Here is a 12,597-nt window from a genome sequence, read left to right on the forward strand (position 1 = left end):
CCTCCAACACTGTCCAAGGGGAAAAAATGTCTAAAACCTCCAAGAAATAGGGGTAACCTGCTCCAAAACACCACACTAGAGACAACTTTCCCTAGCAACAACCAACACACCAACCTCAATCCCATCCGCTAACATGAACAAGGAAGAGAAGCCCCTAACAACCAAAAGGAAATATTGTCAATCAACAAATGCCATGTCGTCACTATCATCATTTAAATCATTACTCTCTGCAATAACAAAGCCTCTCCTTATTATCAATATTATTAAGAATTAAATATTTTTAAAATTTATTATATATTAAAGGACAAGATTTTGAATAGAATATATCCTCCTACACTATAATACTATGGTGATTTTTTATTGTTTTTATTACCTCCATACCCACCCATCCTTGTTTCTATATATATGCATTCGATATAACATGTCACAAGAGAGTTTATGACATCTCCGTACCATACTTAGCCACTTTTGAAATGTCAAAGTATGCAATGTTTAGACTAACCCTCGTTATATTATGAGAAGACCACGTTCCTCATCATGCTTGATTTCATTCCTCACCGAGTTGAGCTCTAAAAACTCCACCTGTGAAATTTCGTATACCAAAGAAAGTTCAAATACCATTTTAAATCTATTTCCAATGCCATTTTTGACTGGTCAAGAAACGTTCCATGAATTTCTAGAAGCGTTGGACGTGGATATTTCAAATAATAACACTCAATATACTATTCAATGCAAGTCTCAAGAATAATATATTTTGCAGGTACATTGATTGATCATGTTATGGACGTCATTATACCTAATTGCACATGCTTCAAAGTGTTGTCTTTAACAATATATTCTAGTCTACAACGTGCCAAGAAATCTTGTAACAACTCATCAAATTTCTATATAAAAGCTTGAAAAACAAGCATTTCTTACACCAAATCTTGCAATGGCTCTGATTTCTTCTAATTTTTCTTCTACTTTGGGCTTGGCCCTCAAATCTCAGCCTTTCATGTCAATTAATACTGCTCGCCTATCTAACAAAGCATTGCCATTGACACAGAGAAAAAGCCTGAATGCAATTCTAAATCAGGCCTTCACTACTCATACAGTTGAAATACCATTTCTAGAGACACACAAGTATCATCTAAACTTGTGGGAGGATCATTTTTTACAGCCTACTCGTAAGCATCTTCACAAGGTAAGCCCATTTCTTACTCTTCTATATTTGATCTGATTAGTTTCTTTTGGACAAATTTGGGTTGGGATGTTTACGCTCTAGGCTCATTTTTATGTTAAAATGACAAGTTGTAGAGAATAATTATGGTTGAGCACGGTGTATACTTATATTTAAGTATCTTTGTTGTTATAAGAATTCAATTGTATAGTTTTTGAAATATGTTTTATAAATAATTGTTTACAAGAATTGATTTCTCACACTTGACATTTATTGAATTTAAGAATTAGATTGTATAATTTCTGAATCAAGTTCATTGATCTATATTTCATAAGAACGGTTCACAACTCATCTTTTCTGAAAATGAATAACAGACTTAAATGTTTATTGAATCCAATTCATTGACCTCAATAGATTTTTTTTTTTATAATTACAATCTTTTCTTTACAATTGATTATATTGTTTACTAAATTAAAATGTTCTTACATTTCTCTCATCTTGATAATGGATCACATAGATGTTAAAAATTATATACACAATCGAATCCAGAAACAAATCATGCTGTTAAACTATTCTTAAAATTAAGACAGATTCCTTCCAATGCTGAACGTTGTGGAAGACTTATCAGCGAGATAAAAGACATGTTTGTTGTTGCTGAAAACAATGTTTCACATCTTCTTTCCCTGGTTGATAATATCGAACGCCTTGGAATAGATCGACATTTTCAGGAAGAAGTAAAACAAGCCCTTGATTTGGTTTACAGGTTTGTTGAAATCCTATTCATTTTAAGATTCTTGTTATTATAAGGTGTCATAAATAAGATTATTATTTTTATTATAACATTTTATGATGCAATTCATACAGAAATTGGGGTGAATGCCAAAGAGATCTCAACACCACGGCCTTGGGCTTTCGGATTCTGAGGCTCCATAGATACTCCGTTTCTCCAGGTATTTCTTATTATTAAAATAAGATATCTCTGTTTATGTTTATGTTTGATCCAAACAAATATCAAATGTTCTAAAATGTGTGCTTATATTTGATCTGATCTTATCGTTCACTTGATATAATTTGACAGGAGTGTTGGGGGCGTTTAGAACAGAAAATGGGGACTTCTTCTGCTCCACCGCTGAGTCAGAGGAGGAGAAAATCAAGAGTATTCTGAATTTGTACAGAGCTTCATATATTGCTTTTCCAGGGGAGAAAATATTGGATGAGGCCAAGCAGTTCTCAACTTCATATTTAAATGAAGCTCTGCAGAGGAAAGGGATTAACTCCAGCCTTTTACATGAGGTAAATTATTTATTGTTAAGAAGTTAAAAGATATTAGAATCTATGAAATGTAGATGTTTATAGCATTAAGCATGTTTGTTGACTCTAATTTGAACATTTTATATATGCAGATATCTTTCAATTTGGAGAATGGAGAGTACACAAATCTTCCCCTGTTGAAAGCAAAGAAATATATTGAAATCTATGAGGAAAACAGTTCATGGGCCAGGTAATATAAAAACCTTCAGCCAAGAAGTTTAGTATGTTTTTTTTCCTTTTCTTGGCAAGAGTCTTTTAATGTATCAGACATATATTTTACATTCATGTATGTCTCCTTTCGTTTTGGCCTGGAGTTATTATTTTGAAATAAACAATCATTTTAAATTACATATTATATTTATGTCATTGTTTTCTTTATTTAGGATGGAGGATAATGAGAAACTTTTATCTTTGGCCCAAATGGACTTCAAAATGATCCAGTTCATGCATCAGCAAGAGCTTGAAACCTTCTCCAGGTAAACAAATGGTTACAAGTTATCTGAGGAATGTAATAGATATAAACTCCATATTAGATTTAATTGTTAGTAGAAAACATCTTCAAAATTGATGTGGAGCAACCACAATATTGACAATAAAATAATGGTAATATGAAACTGACTGTTCTTAACTTGGAACCTACTGCACCAAAAATCTTCTCATTCTAAGATGCATCTTCAGATAGATTTTAATGTTTTGGAACTAAATTCACATCTGAATGAGATAAATTGGTCATAGAGGTGTAATTAACTTTGGTTTTCAAATTGGATGTAATATTTCAGGTGGTGGAGGGATTCGGGTTTGTCACAATTGAAATTTGCATCTCGCCCTTATATAGAATATTTCTATTTAGCATGCGCAATTTGTGAAAATGAAAAATATTCAGCATTTAGACTCGGAATAGCAAAATTGTCTGCAATTGCAGCCTATTTTGATGATACATACCATACATATGGGACCCTTGACCAGCTTAAATATTTCACAAATGCTATTAAAAAGTAGGTATTATATCATATTCAACAATTGTTTGTAATTATATTTTTATATGTACAATTTTACTAATAAAAAAAATGTCCATTAGGTGGGATCCATTGTTTGCAGAACCCCTTCCTAGATATATGAGAATTATGTATACTGCATTATGTGAGGCACTCAGTGAAATAGACCAAGAAGATCTAAAGATTCAAGGCCAAGATTCCCAATTAACTTCAAGAGATATGGTATGAATTCTTTTATACATATTATGGTTTAATATCTATCATTAATTTAGTTAAAGTTAAAAAATCTTGTATTGTTAAATTTAATTATATGTGAAAATAATGTCTTATCTATATTTGATTGGGTGTAGTTTAGTTTTCAAATTCCACACTTATTTTTTTCCTTTTTAAGAAATGATTAGTAATAAATCTAACATATTTACATCAATTTATTAGAAATTTTATTTCAATTCATTTATAGTTTATCAAGGTATTTTAATTTTAAAATTAGTTTAAGAGTAGTTAAACTTCATTTCATGTTTTATTTAGATTTGATATATTATTTATATTTTGACTTAGCTATTTTTTTCATTTATGCAGTGGCAATCTTATATAGATACCATGATGAAAGAAGTTGAGTGGCATGCTTCAGGGAAGATATCATCTTTGATGGAGTACCTAGGGAATGAAAAGGTTGGTTATAGAGCTTGTGAGGCAATATTGCAACCTCTATATAGAGTGGATGGGATTCTTCTAGAGGACAACATTCAACAACTTGATTATTCATCAAGGGCCAACAATCTCCTATGCTCGTGCTTTAAATTAAAATGGGATATTAAATCCTTTAAGGTGTGTAAATATGTCATGTTTAACATTCAAATTGTTCTATCATATGCATTAGAAGTAAAGTTTTGAGTTGGACATAAGTAATTCTTATATTTAATATGAAATCTACTCCTTTGTTTTGAAGGTTGAGATTGATCAAGGAGAGCCAATTTCATACATACAATGTTACATGAGAGATAATCCAAAAGCCACTAAGGAAGATGCCTTGAATTATGTCAAGAATTTAGTGGATGAGAAACTCAAAGAATTGAATTGGGAGATTTTGAGATGTGATGAAGTTCCAACTTGTAGTAATAATTATTCTTATGACATTATAAGGGTTCTCCTATACTTCCACCAAGAAAGAGAAACTTTTACCATTTCTAGTAAAGATATAAAGAATCATGTCACTAAAATCCTCTTTGAACCAATGACAATGTAAATTTGAGTATAATCAAATGATGTCAAGAATTACCTAAGCCAATATTTCATTTAACTATGGAATTGTTAACCAAAGTGTTAGCACTACCATAGATAAATAATCTAGAGGTGAATTACCCATCTATAGAATTGGTTGGAATCACTCCAAGGTTCCTTGTGACCTAATTTGTAGCCATGTAGGCTAGTTCAATTGGGTTGTGTATTTTTTTATTCATGAAGTCATTTTCTAGTGATTCTCAAAGTTTAACTATAATATTTTTTCAAGATTATTAAATGTGATGTTATTATTTTTCAAGAAAATAACATTGACAACATCCAGATTGAAAGTAATGTGCTTTAATCTAGATCACCAAAATAAATGACAAAAGAAGTAAGTTTTTATGAGAGATAAATAAAATAAGACTAAACTATCTTGATAGTTATGATAATCATCACATTTATTTGTTGTACTACATTTGGTTAAATTGAATCTAAATTACATATGTCTAAATTATAAATTCACAATTTAGACCTACATAATGTGATTGTCAAAGTAAACACACAATGTAATAAAAACCTCTCGAATTCATCAACATCACTAGGCCATACCAATACACACATGTGATATTTGAAGTCTTTTTATTTCTCGAAGCAAGATTCAACACAAATATCAAATTGAAAAAAAAAATCTAACTAAAAAATATCAAAATGTTTGAGAAACCAAAATAAAATCATAAATGTTTGCAATTTGATTTAAATAAAATTCACAATTTGTAATATTGACTTATGGTTGATATTAAGGTAAAAACTACTTAAATAAAAATGAATATAGTAAGAGACCTATTATGTATCTTAACCAAGAAGATGAAATATTTTGGACCAAAAGAAAGTCTGACTTGTATTTGGTTAAGAAATATATTATGATTTTGTCTTCTCCTTAGGTAATAATACATAATGGCTTAAAAAGCTTGAAAGCTAGAGATTTTTCTCAACTACTAGTACATGATAGAATCCTCCATGGGTAGAGGTTCCAGATAATTTGGGTATCACTTCTACTTTCCCTTGCATGTTTTATGTGGATTTGTTTGGGGAACCATTAGACAATTTATTCATTCGTTTCCCTCTTTATTCAAGCTATTGGTATTGGCTCTTTTCCAAGATTAGATTATCCTTTATTTTGTGTCTAGACCTTAAAAGTTGATTCTATTTCTAACAAGTTATTTATTCTCCTCATCCTTTAATACATGTGCATTTTGGTTATAGCTCCCTCAATACTTATCTAAAACATTCATTTGGAAAGGAACAAAAAAATATTCAAAAGAAAATATTCTTCCATTTTAGATGTCTTCATGTGGGTTGAAAGAAGCATCATTGAATTTTCTTAATCACATGTTTATAAGAATTTGGAAAGCTTAAGGTCCATCTCCTATTGGGATAAATGAATTAGTCAATATTGGGAGGAATTGAAACTTCTTCCAATTCATGGATCTATAAAACATAACCAACCAAATAAGGATAAAAGAATGGAAGCTAAATGACTCTCTCCACCTAAAGAATCATTTAAGTTAAACTAGAATGGTGCTTCTACAAACAATCTATAAAAATATGGTCTAGGCACTATTATTACTAAACATGATGGAAATATTTTGAAGGCATCTTGTATTTGTATTAAAGATGTCACAAATAATAAATTTGAATTTAGGGCTTATTGTTTGGCCTTAATATGGCCATATCCCTTAACATTAAACACATAGTAATAGAGGGATATTCTATGGTGAATTTTCTTGCAGTATCAAATGGTAGATCCATTTCTTGACACTTACAAACTAGTTGGATATAATCTTGCTACAACCATAGTTTTTTTGTTCATACTTTAATTCAAAATGTAAAAAGGAAGTAAATCACATAGTTGATTTCAAGTGGCCAATATGGTCAACAACAATCAACTTGTATGTAAAGAGGTATCAAGGGATAAAATCCTATGCTTCCACTTCGTGGAATATAGACGAAAAGAAGATCTAGAGTATTTTTTAGATCTCATGTGGGAGATATTTGAGGAGTGGTTTAGGAAGAGGTTTGCACCTTCTCAGTACAGAAAGGCTCGTGCAAATGAGTTTCATGATATCAGGACGGGTACCATGATGGTGGACCAATATAAGCAAAGGTTCTTTGAGCTGAGGCAATACTCTAGCTATAGCTATGATGAGGTCCTCTTGAAATCATCACTTTGTCTAGGGCCTTAAAAGGCTCTATTATAGGATATTTATGTATGCATCAGCCGAGGACACTAGCACTTGCCACTAAGAAGGTGAGGATTACTAAAAGTAATATAAAAAAAGGGTTTAGTAGTAGGCTAGATACATAAAGCTACCATAGTGCATGACCTATGGGGTTAGTTGCACCATTAACTCAAACATAGTTTGTTGGACTAGTCTGTACTTAGTCGCCACCTTTTGAGGCGATGCCACCCTTAGGTTGGTAGGAAATGTTTTTCTCATAGTCAGTAGAACACACATGATTCCAATACCTCAAGAGGGAAGGCACAAAATTGGGGGTGAGAGAAGTAGTCACAACATAGTCACCCAACTTAGGGTGGCCAACCAACTTCTAGCAAGGGGAGCTATCAGGACTCTAGTGCTCCTCATGGAGAACATAGGTATGTATATGGTTCTAGGGCATGCTTTTCTTATTTCCCACAATGACATAAATCAATGATGTGCTCTCAAAACACATCCAAAGGACTAAGTTCGGGTGCATCTAAGTCATATCCTATAGTTGGAGAAATGAGTAGGTTCCATAGAGTATTTTCTATGGTTAATAATTGTTAGGTTGAACACTAGGGCACCATAGTTGAAACTACATGGGTGGGTTACACAATATTTCTATTACTACTTTTTTCGGTACTTCAAATTATTTTATTTCACCGTCTCTTGTACAATGATGTGGGTTAGTGGAAACACAATAGGCTAATAGGTGATAGGTTGAGTTGTCAGTAGAAGGCCTAGGTGTCGGTGCCTTGCAACTCCTGGAAGAAAGGTTTGCCCATGCTGGACAACTGAAGACTCTAAGGTGACTCACAACCGATTTTCTGCCGCGCCATGCCTCAAAAGGAGTCTTGCCATCTAAGGCTGGATGAGGAGACCTATTAAGTATGTGAGTAGCACTGCTAATGGCTTCAACTTCAAGTGTAGGATCAAGAGACTTAGCCTTTATCATGCAACTTGCCATGGTCTTGAGAGTCCTAAACCTCATAGCTGCAACATCTGTCTTGTGCGGACTGAATACTGGTGAGTTCTGAAGATCAATCCCCTCAATTTTGCAAAAGTTCTTAAGTCTTTTACCAACATATATGTTCTCATTGTCCACTCTTAATACCTTGATGGCTTTCCTTGACTTGTGTTCAGCATGAGCCTTGAATTCTTTAAGCTTTTGAACCACTTCATTCTTGTGATGAAGGAAGAAGACCCAAGTGAATCTTGAAAAGTCATCAACAAATGTGAGTATGTAGTGGCCTTGGCTGACTGAAGTCACTACAAACGGTCCTGCTAATACCATGTGAACAAGCTGAAGAACAACTGGAGCTCAAGAAGACTTCCCTTTATCATACTTCTCCTTGAGATGCATATCCACTGAACAAGATGAACACTCCCCCTTAGAAAAGTTGATATTGGGTAGACCTTTGACCATGTGTTTTGAGAAAAGTTGTTGAAGAGAGCAGAAGTCAAGGTGACCAAACCGCTCATGCCATAAGTTGTTGTTTGAACTGGAGTGAGTTAACAAGGCTTGAGAAGAACTCTTAGGCACAAAATGGGAGAAGGAATAAAGCCTCTTGTCATCATTGACTTTTCCAACTGCTACCAATGAATCATCTTTGAGACTGCGCACCATCACTGAATCAAGAAGGAACTCAACCTTATGACCATCTCTAAGGTGAGTGATTTGGTAAACTGATAGTAGATTGGAGCTTAGATTGGGAACATAGAGAACATCTTTGAATTCCCCATCTTTCATTTCTACATGTCCTTTCCCTTCAACTTCCATCTTAGCATCATCTCCCACGAAGATGTGTGGTACCTTTGACTGCTTCAATGAAGAAAAGTCTTGCTTTGAAGAACCCATGTGGTAGGAGGCACCTGAGTCAAGTATCCATTCCGAAGAAGAACTTGAGTTGTCCATAAGTGCTTGACCTTTACCCTTTGAAGAGTTAGGAGTAGAATCCTTGGAAGTACCTGGCACTTGAATTCTGTTCTTCTTGAGTAGATTTTCTAACTCATCGACTTGTTTTGTTTTGCAATGATGCTCGTCATGATTTGGCTTTTTGTAGTATGCACAAAAGAGTTTGTCCTTCTTGTCATTACTTCCCTTCTTGTTTGAAGAAGAATCGCCTTGTTGAGAAGATTCATGTTGTGTCTCAGATTTTGTTTTCTGCTTCCACTGCTTCTTCTTATTGTTGCTTTTCCCCCTTGACTAGATGTGTGATCATCACGAGCTACTAAGGCTTTGGTCTTAGATGACTTGAGAAGACCAAAATCCACCAAGTGAGATTGTTCAACAATCAACATGTCTGCAAATCCATCAAAGGAAGGTTTCTGGTAAGCAGATCCCATGATTAACTTGTGAGTATTAAAACTCAAAACAAAGTTAGCGTACTCAGTAGGTAGCTTCTTCAGGATGTGATGTATCAACCTATCATCCTTTATGGGATTTCCACAATCTTTAAGAAGTGCCCTATACTCATTGACTTTGATGATATAATCCTGAATTGTGTCATAATTTTTAGGATCTAAGAGAAGTAGATCATCCTCAATCTAAAATCCCTTGTCTTCATCCACTTTACCATACAATTGTTCAAGTTTATCCCAAGCTTCCTTAGATTCTGAACAATTTTTAATGTGAAAGAGAAGATCCCCATGTACACAACTCCTAATTACACCTAAAGCTTGTTGGTTTTGTCTTTTCCATTCAATGAGTTCTTTAGCATTAGTAGGTTGGGTAATTGTACCATCAACATACAAACTATATCCTTTTTCCATTAATCTACTCCATGTAATATCTTTCCATGTAGAATAGTTGTGTGAAGTTAGAGGAGGACATTTAAAACCCATGATGTAGAAATGAAAAGAGCACAAAAGAGAGACACAAAAAACACAATACACACCCCCCCCTTTTCACTCAATCAAAAGACCCCCCCAAAAAAGATGCTTTGGCACTTTATAAGTAGAGTGTTTGCAATGAGCCACTTGTCAAAATGAACTAAGTGGACTTTCTAATTTTTCTTTTACAACTACCTTATGAGGCTAAAATCTATCACTTAAGCACTGTAGCTTACTTTTACAACAATTCTGAAAAAGAATGAAAGCTTTACAATGCCAAAGAAGGCCTAATTCTGAAAGTGAAAAATTTGTCCACACAACCCTAGAATTTGACTTCAAATCTGGAAAGTAGACAAAAAAATATGCACTTTCAGAAAAAAGGAACCTGAAAAGGAGACCAGATGTGCCCGTACGGAGCTTCTGAAGTTGCAAAAGGCAGGATTATGCAGGTACAGTCGAAAAAATGCAAATTCTGTGCACCAAAACCAAAAAACAACACCACCACTGGAAAATTCAGGAAATTTTACCTGATTTCAAAAAAAATTGCACCTGAATCGGAGTCTGGATGTCCAAGTTAGGAGCTCGCAAAGTCAAGCTGCCAAACTGAAAAGCAATTTGAAGAGGGGTCTGGAGGAGAAACTGCGAGTTTAAATTTGATGGTCAAACAGCCATCAAAGTAGTTCTAAAATGCCCTGGAATGATGTCTAGACGAGCGTCAAATTTAATACACTATTTTGCTGACACCAGCAAAAATTTTGGCCAGAGATGACGTCAGCGGCTGATTTGTCACCACTGTACTGTACGAACATGTACGAAAAGTATGAAAAACTCCTGTGTGTCAAAGCTGACTAGGTAGGCAGATGCGGACTCACTGGCCACGTATTGCTAATGTGTCACTGCTGAGTGGGCACTTGTTGTGCAAAGCGGTGTCACTAACTGGGCGACACGTCAAACCTGTACAGTCGGTTGACTATGTAATGATTGGGCAAGGCAAGCAAATCAAAGATCATCGCGTGTCGCAGGCGAGAGTCCGTCGAAATGTGCCTTGCTGCCACCGAGAATTGCAGGTCATCGCTGGGGAAAGCAAAGGGCGTCGGGAACTCGAATGTTTAGTCCCACATTTGGTGGGGTTCTGGAGTGAACGCTATATGAATACAGCGTGCCGCAGACTTGAAACAAAAGACCTCGTCGAGTATTGTGGGCGGCTACCGGCATGATGCAGGTTGCCGGCTGGATGTCGAATTGTCGTATTGCCAAGGGTCTGAGCCGAATTTTGAGTACTGTTCGCCGATGAGTATGAATGGTGTTTGTTGACTGCGCTCGGCCGGGGTAATGTATATACCCGCAAATTGAAAATTGAAACCTGCGAAAATAATTCAAAAATTTCCACCACAAATGCACAGTACGCGATCTGACAGCCCATACTACAAAAAAAAATTTCTCTTGACAGACAATAAAATTTTTCAAAAATTTCGAAAATAATAAATTCAAAAAATTAATACAGAGATGAAAATAAATATGCAGATCTGAAAAAATAATTAGATCAATTAAAAAATGATCATACACAATTGCAAATCGGTGCCTTCGAGTGCCGGTTTGCAAAAAAAATTTGCCTCACGGTTGACTATAGGCCAAGGTAGGTGTGCTTATAGTCGATTTTCATCGATTCAGCGTTCCAGACGCAATGGAGAGGTCAAATCTGGTGTTGGACGCTCCCAATTTTTGCAGCACTCTGGATTCAGGCTGAGGTGATGAAGCATGCAAGAGGTCTCGAACGGCTTGTGATGAGAAAATCTCCAAGCTCTGATACCATGTAAGAATTTGCCTAAGGGTTGCCAACAGTGGCATGTTGTGATGGTTAAGTTGTTGCATTGTTATCCTTGCCATCAAGGTTCAAATCTCATGGGGATGAGGTCCCCCGTTTGTGGCCTCACTGGTTCATAGCTCTAGGTCAAAGCATTTACCCCTCTTTAAAAAAAAAAAAAAAAAAAAAAAAGAATTTGCCTAAGGGAAAAATTCACCCAAGAACTAAGAACTCAAACACAAGCACAAATGTAGACCAAAGTAGACAGAGTATGATTAGAATAACAATGTATTCAATAACTGATTCAAGAGTAGACTAGGAGTGCATGATTATAAAGGCTACAGGAGAGCTTCTAGAATGCATAGAAGTTAGCATCATGATGTGTCATACAACCAAGCACATGTCCACCAGATATGGATTATCCTCCATTAAGCATGGAAGTAAGTGCGGTGATGTGAGGATAAGCCTATAAGGGTGGGACACGCAAAACAGTGTTGTAGACACCATGTGCTCAAATAAAGGTGCGTACTCCTGTGTTGTCAACATGACAATTCACAAGGTGTGCAAACTCCTAAATGTCTCACAAATAAAAATAATAAAATAATGCAATATAATTAAATAATGCATTAACCTAAATAAACTTAAGTAAGTGTAAATAGTAAAGTACTTATTTACACCAACAAAAAGAAACATACATCCAATCAAATATAATATTAGAGACATTCTCAATCCTTTAAGAATTATGGCACATTCTAGAAAAATAAATAAAAAAAGACTTATTGATTAAACACTTTATGCTCTTAAGGTCTTGAATGAAGTAGTACATGTGAAAATTACAATTTAAATAGTGACCCAAACCACACTATAAAATGAAGAGAACTCAAATCCTATCTAATAAAAAACTAAAATAAATATTATTAGACACTCAATATATTAATAATAAACCCTATGTTTAGATAATAAATATATGTCACACCTAGATACACATTCACCTAAAAGAATTATAGTGCA

General features: G+C 34.6%; 1 protein-coding gene across 1 annotated transcript; it reads left to right on the top strand.

Moving 5' to 3' along the window:
- The first annotated feature begins 931 nt into the window (after positions 1-931).
- Positions 932-10,634, top strand: LOC149577051 (alpha pinene synthase, chloroplastic-like). Its single transcript, XM_089795707.1, has 10 exons — positions 932-1,183; positions 1,750-1,922; positions 2,024-2,109; positions 2,238-2,452; positions 2,563-2,660; positions 2,854-2,946; positions 3,250-3,465; positions 3,549-3,687; positions 4,045-4,137; positions 10,530-10,634. The coding sequence occupies exons 1-10, from the start codon at positions 932-934 to the stop codon at positions 10,632-10,634; spliced, it is 1,470 nt and encodes a 489-aa protein (XP_089651833.1).
- The last annotated feature ends 1,963 nt before the right edge of the window (positions 10,635-12,597 follow it).

This window comes from Cupressus sempervirens, chromosome 1, assembly GCF_028749045.1.
Source record: "Cupressus sempervirens isolate cs-2001-9-10 chromosome 1, ASM2874904v1, whole genome shotgun sequence".
NCBI lineage: Eukaryota > Viridiplantae > Streptophyta > Pinopsida > Cupressales > Cupressaceae > Cupressus > Cupressus sempervirens.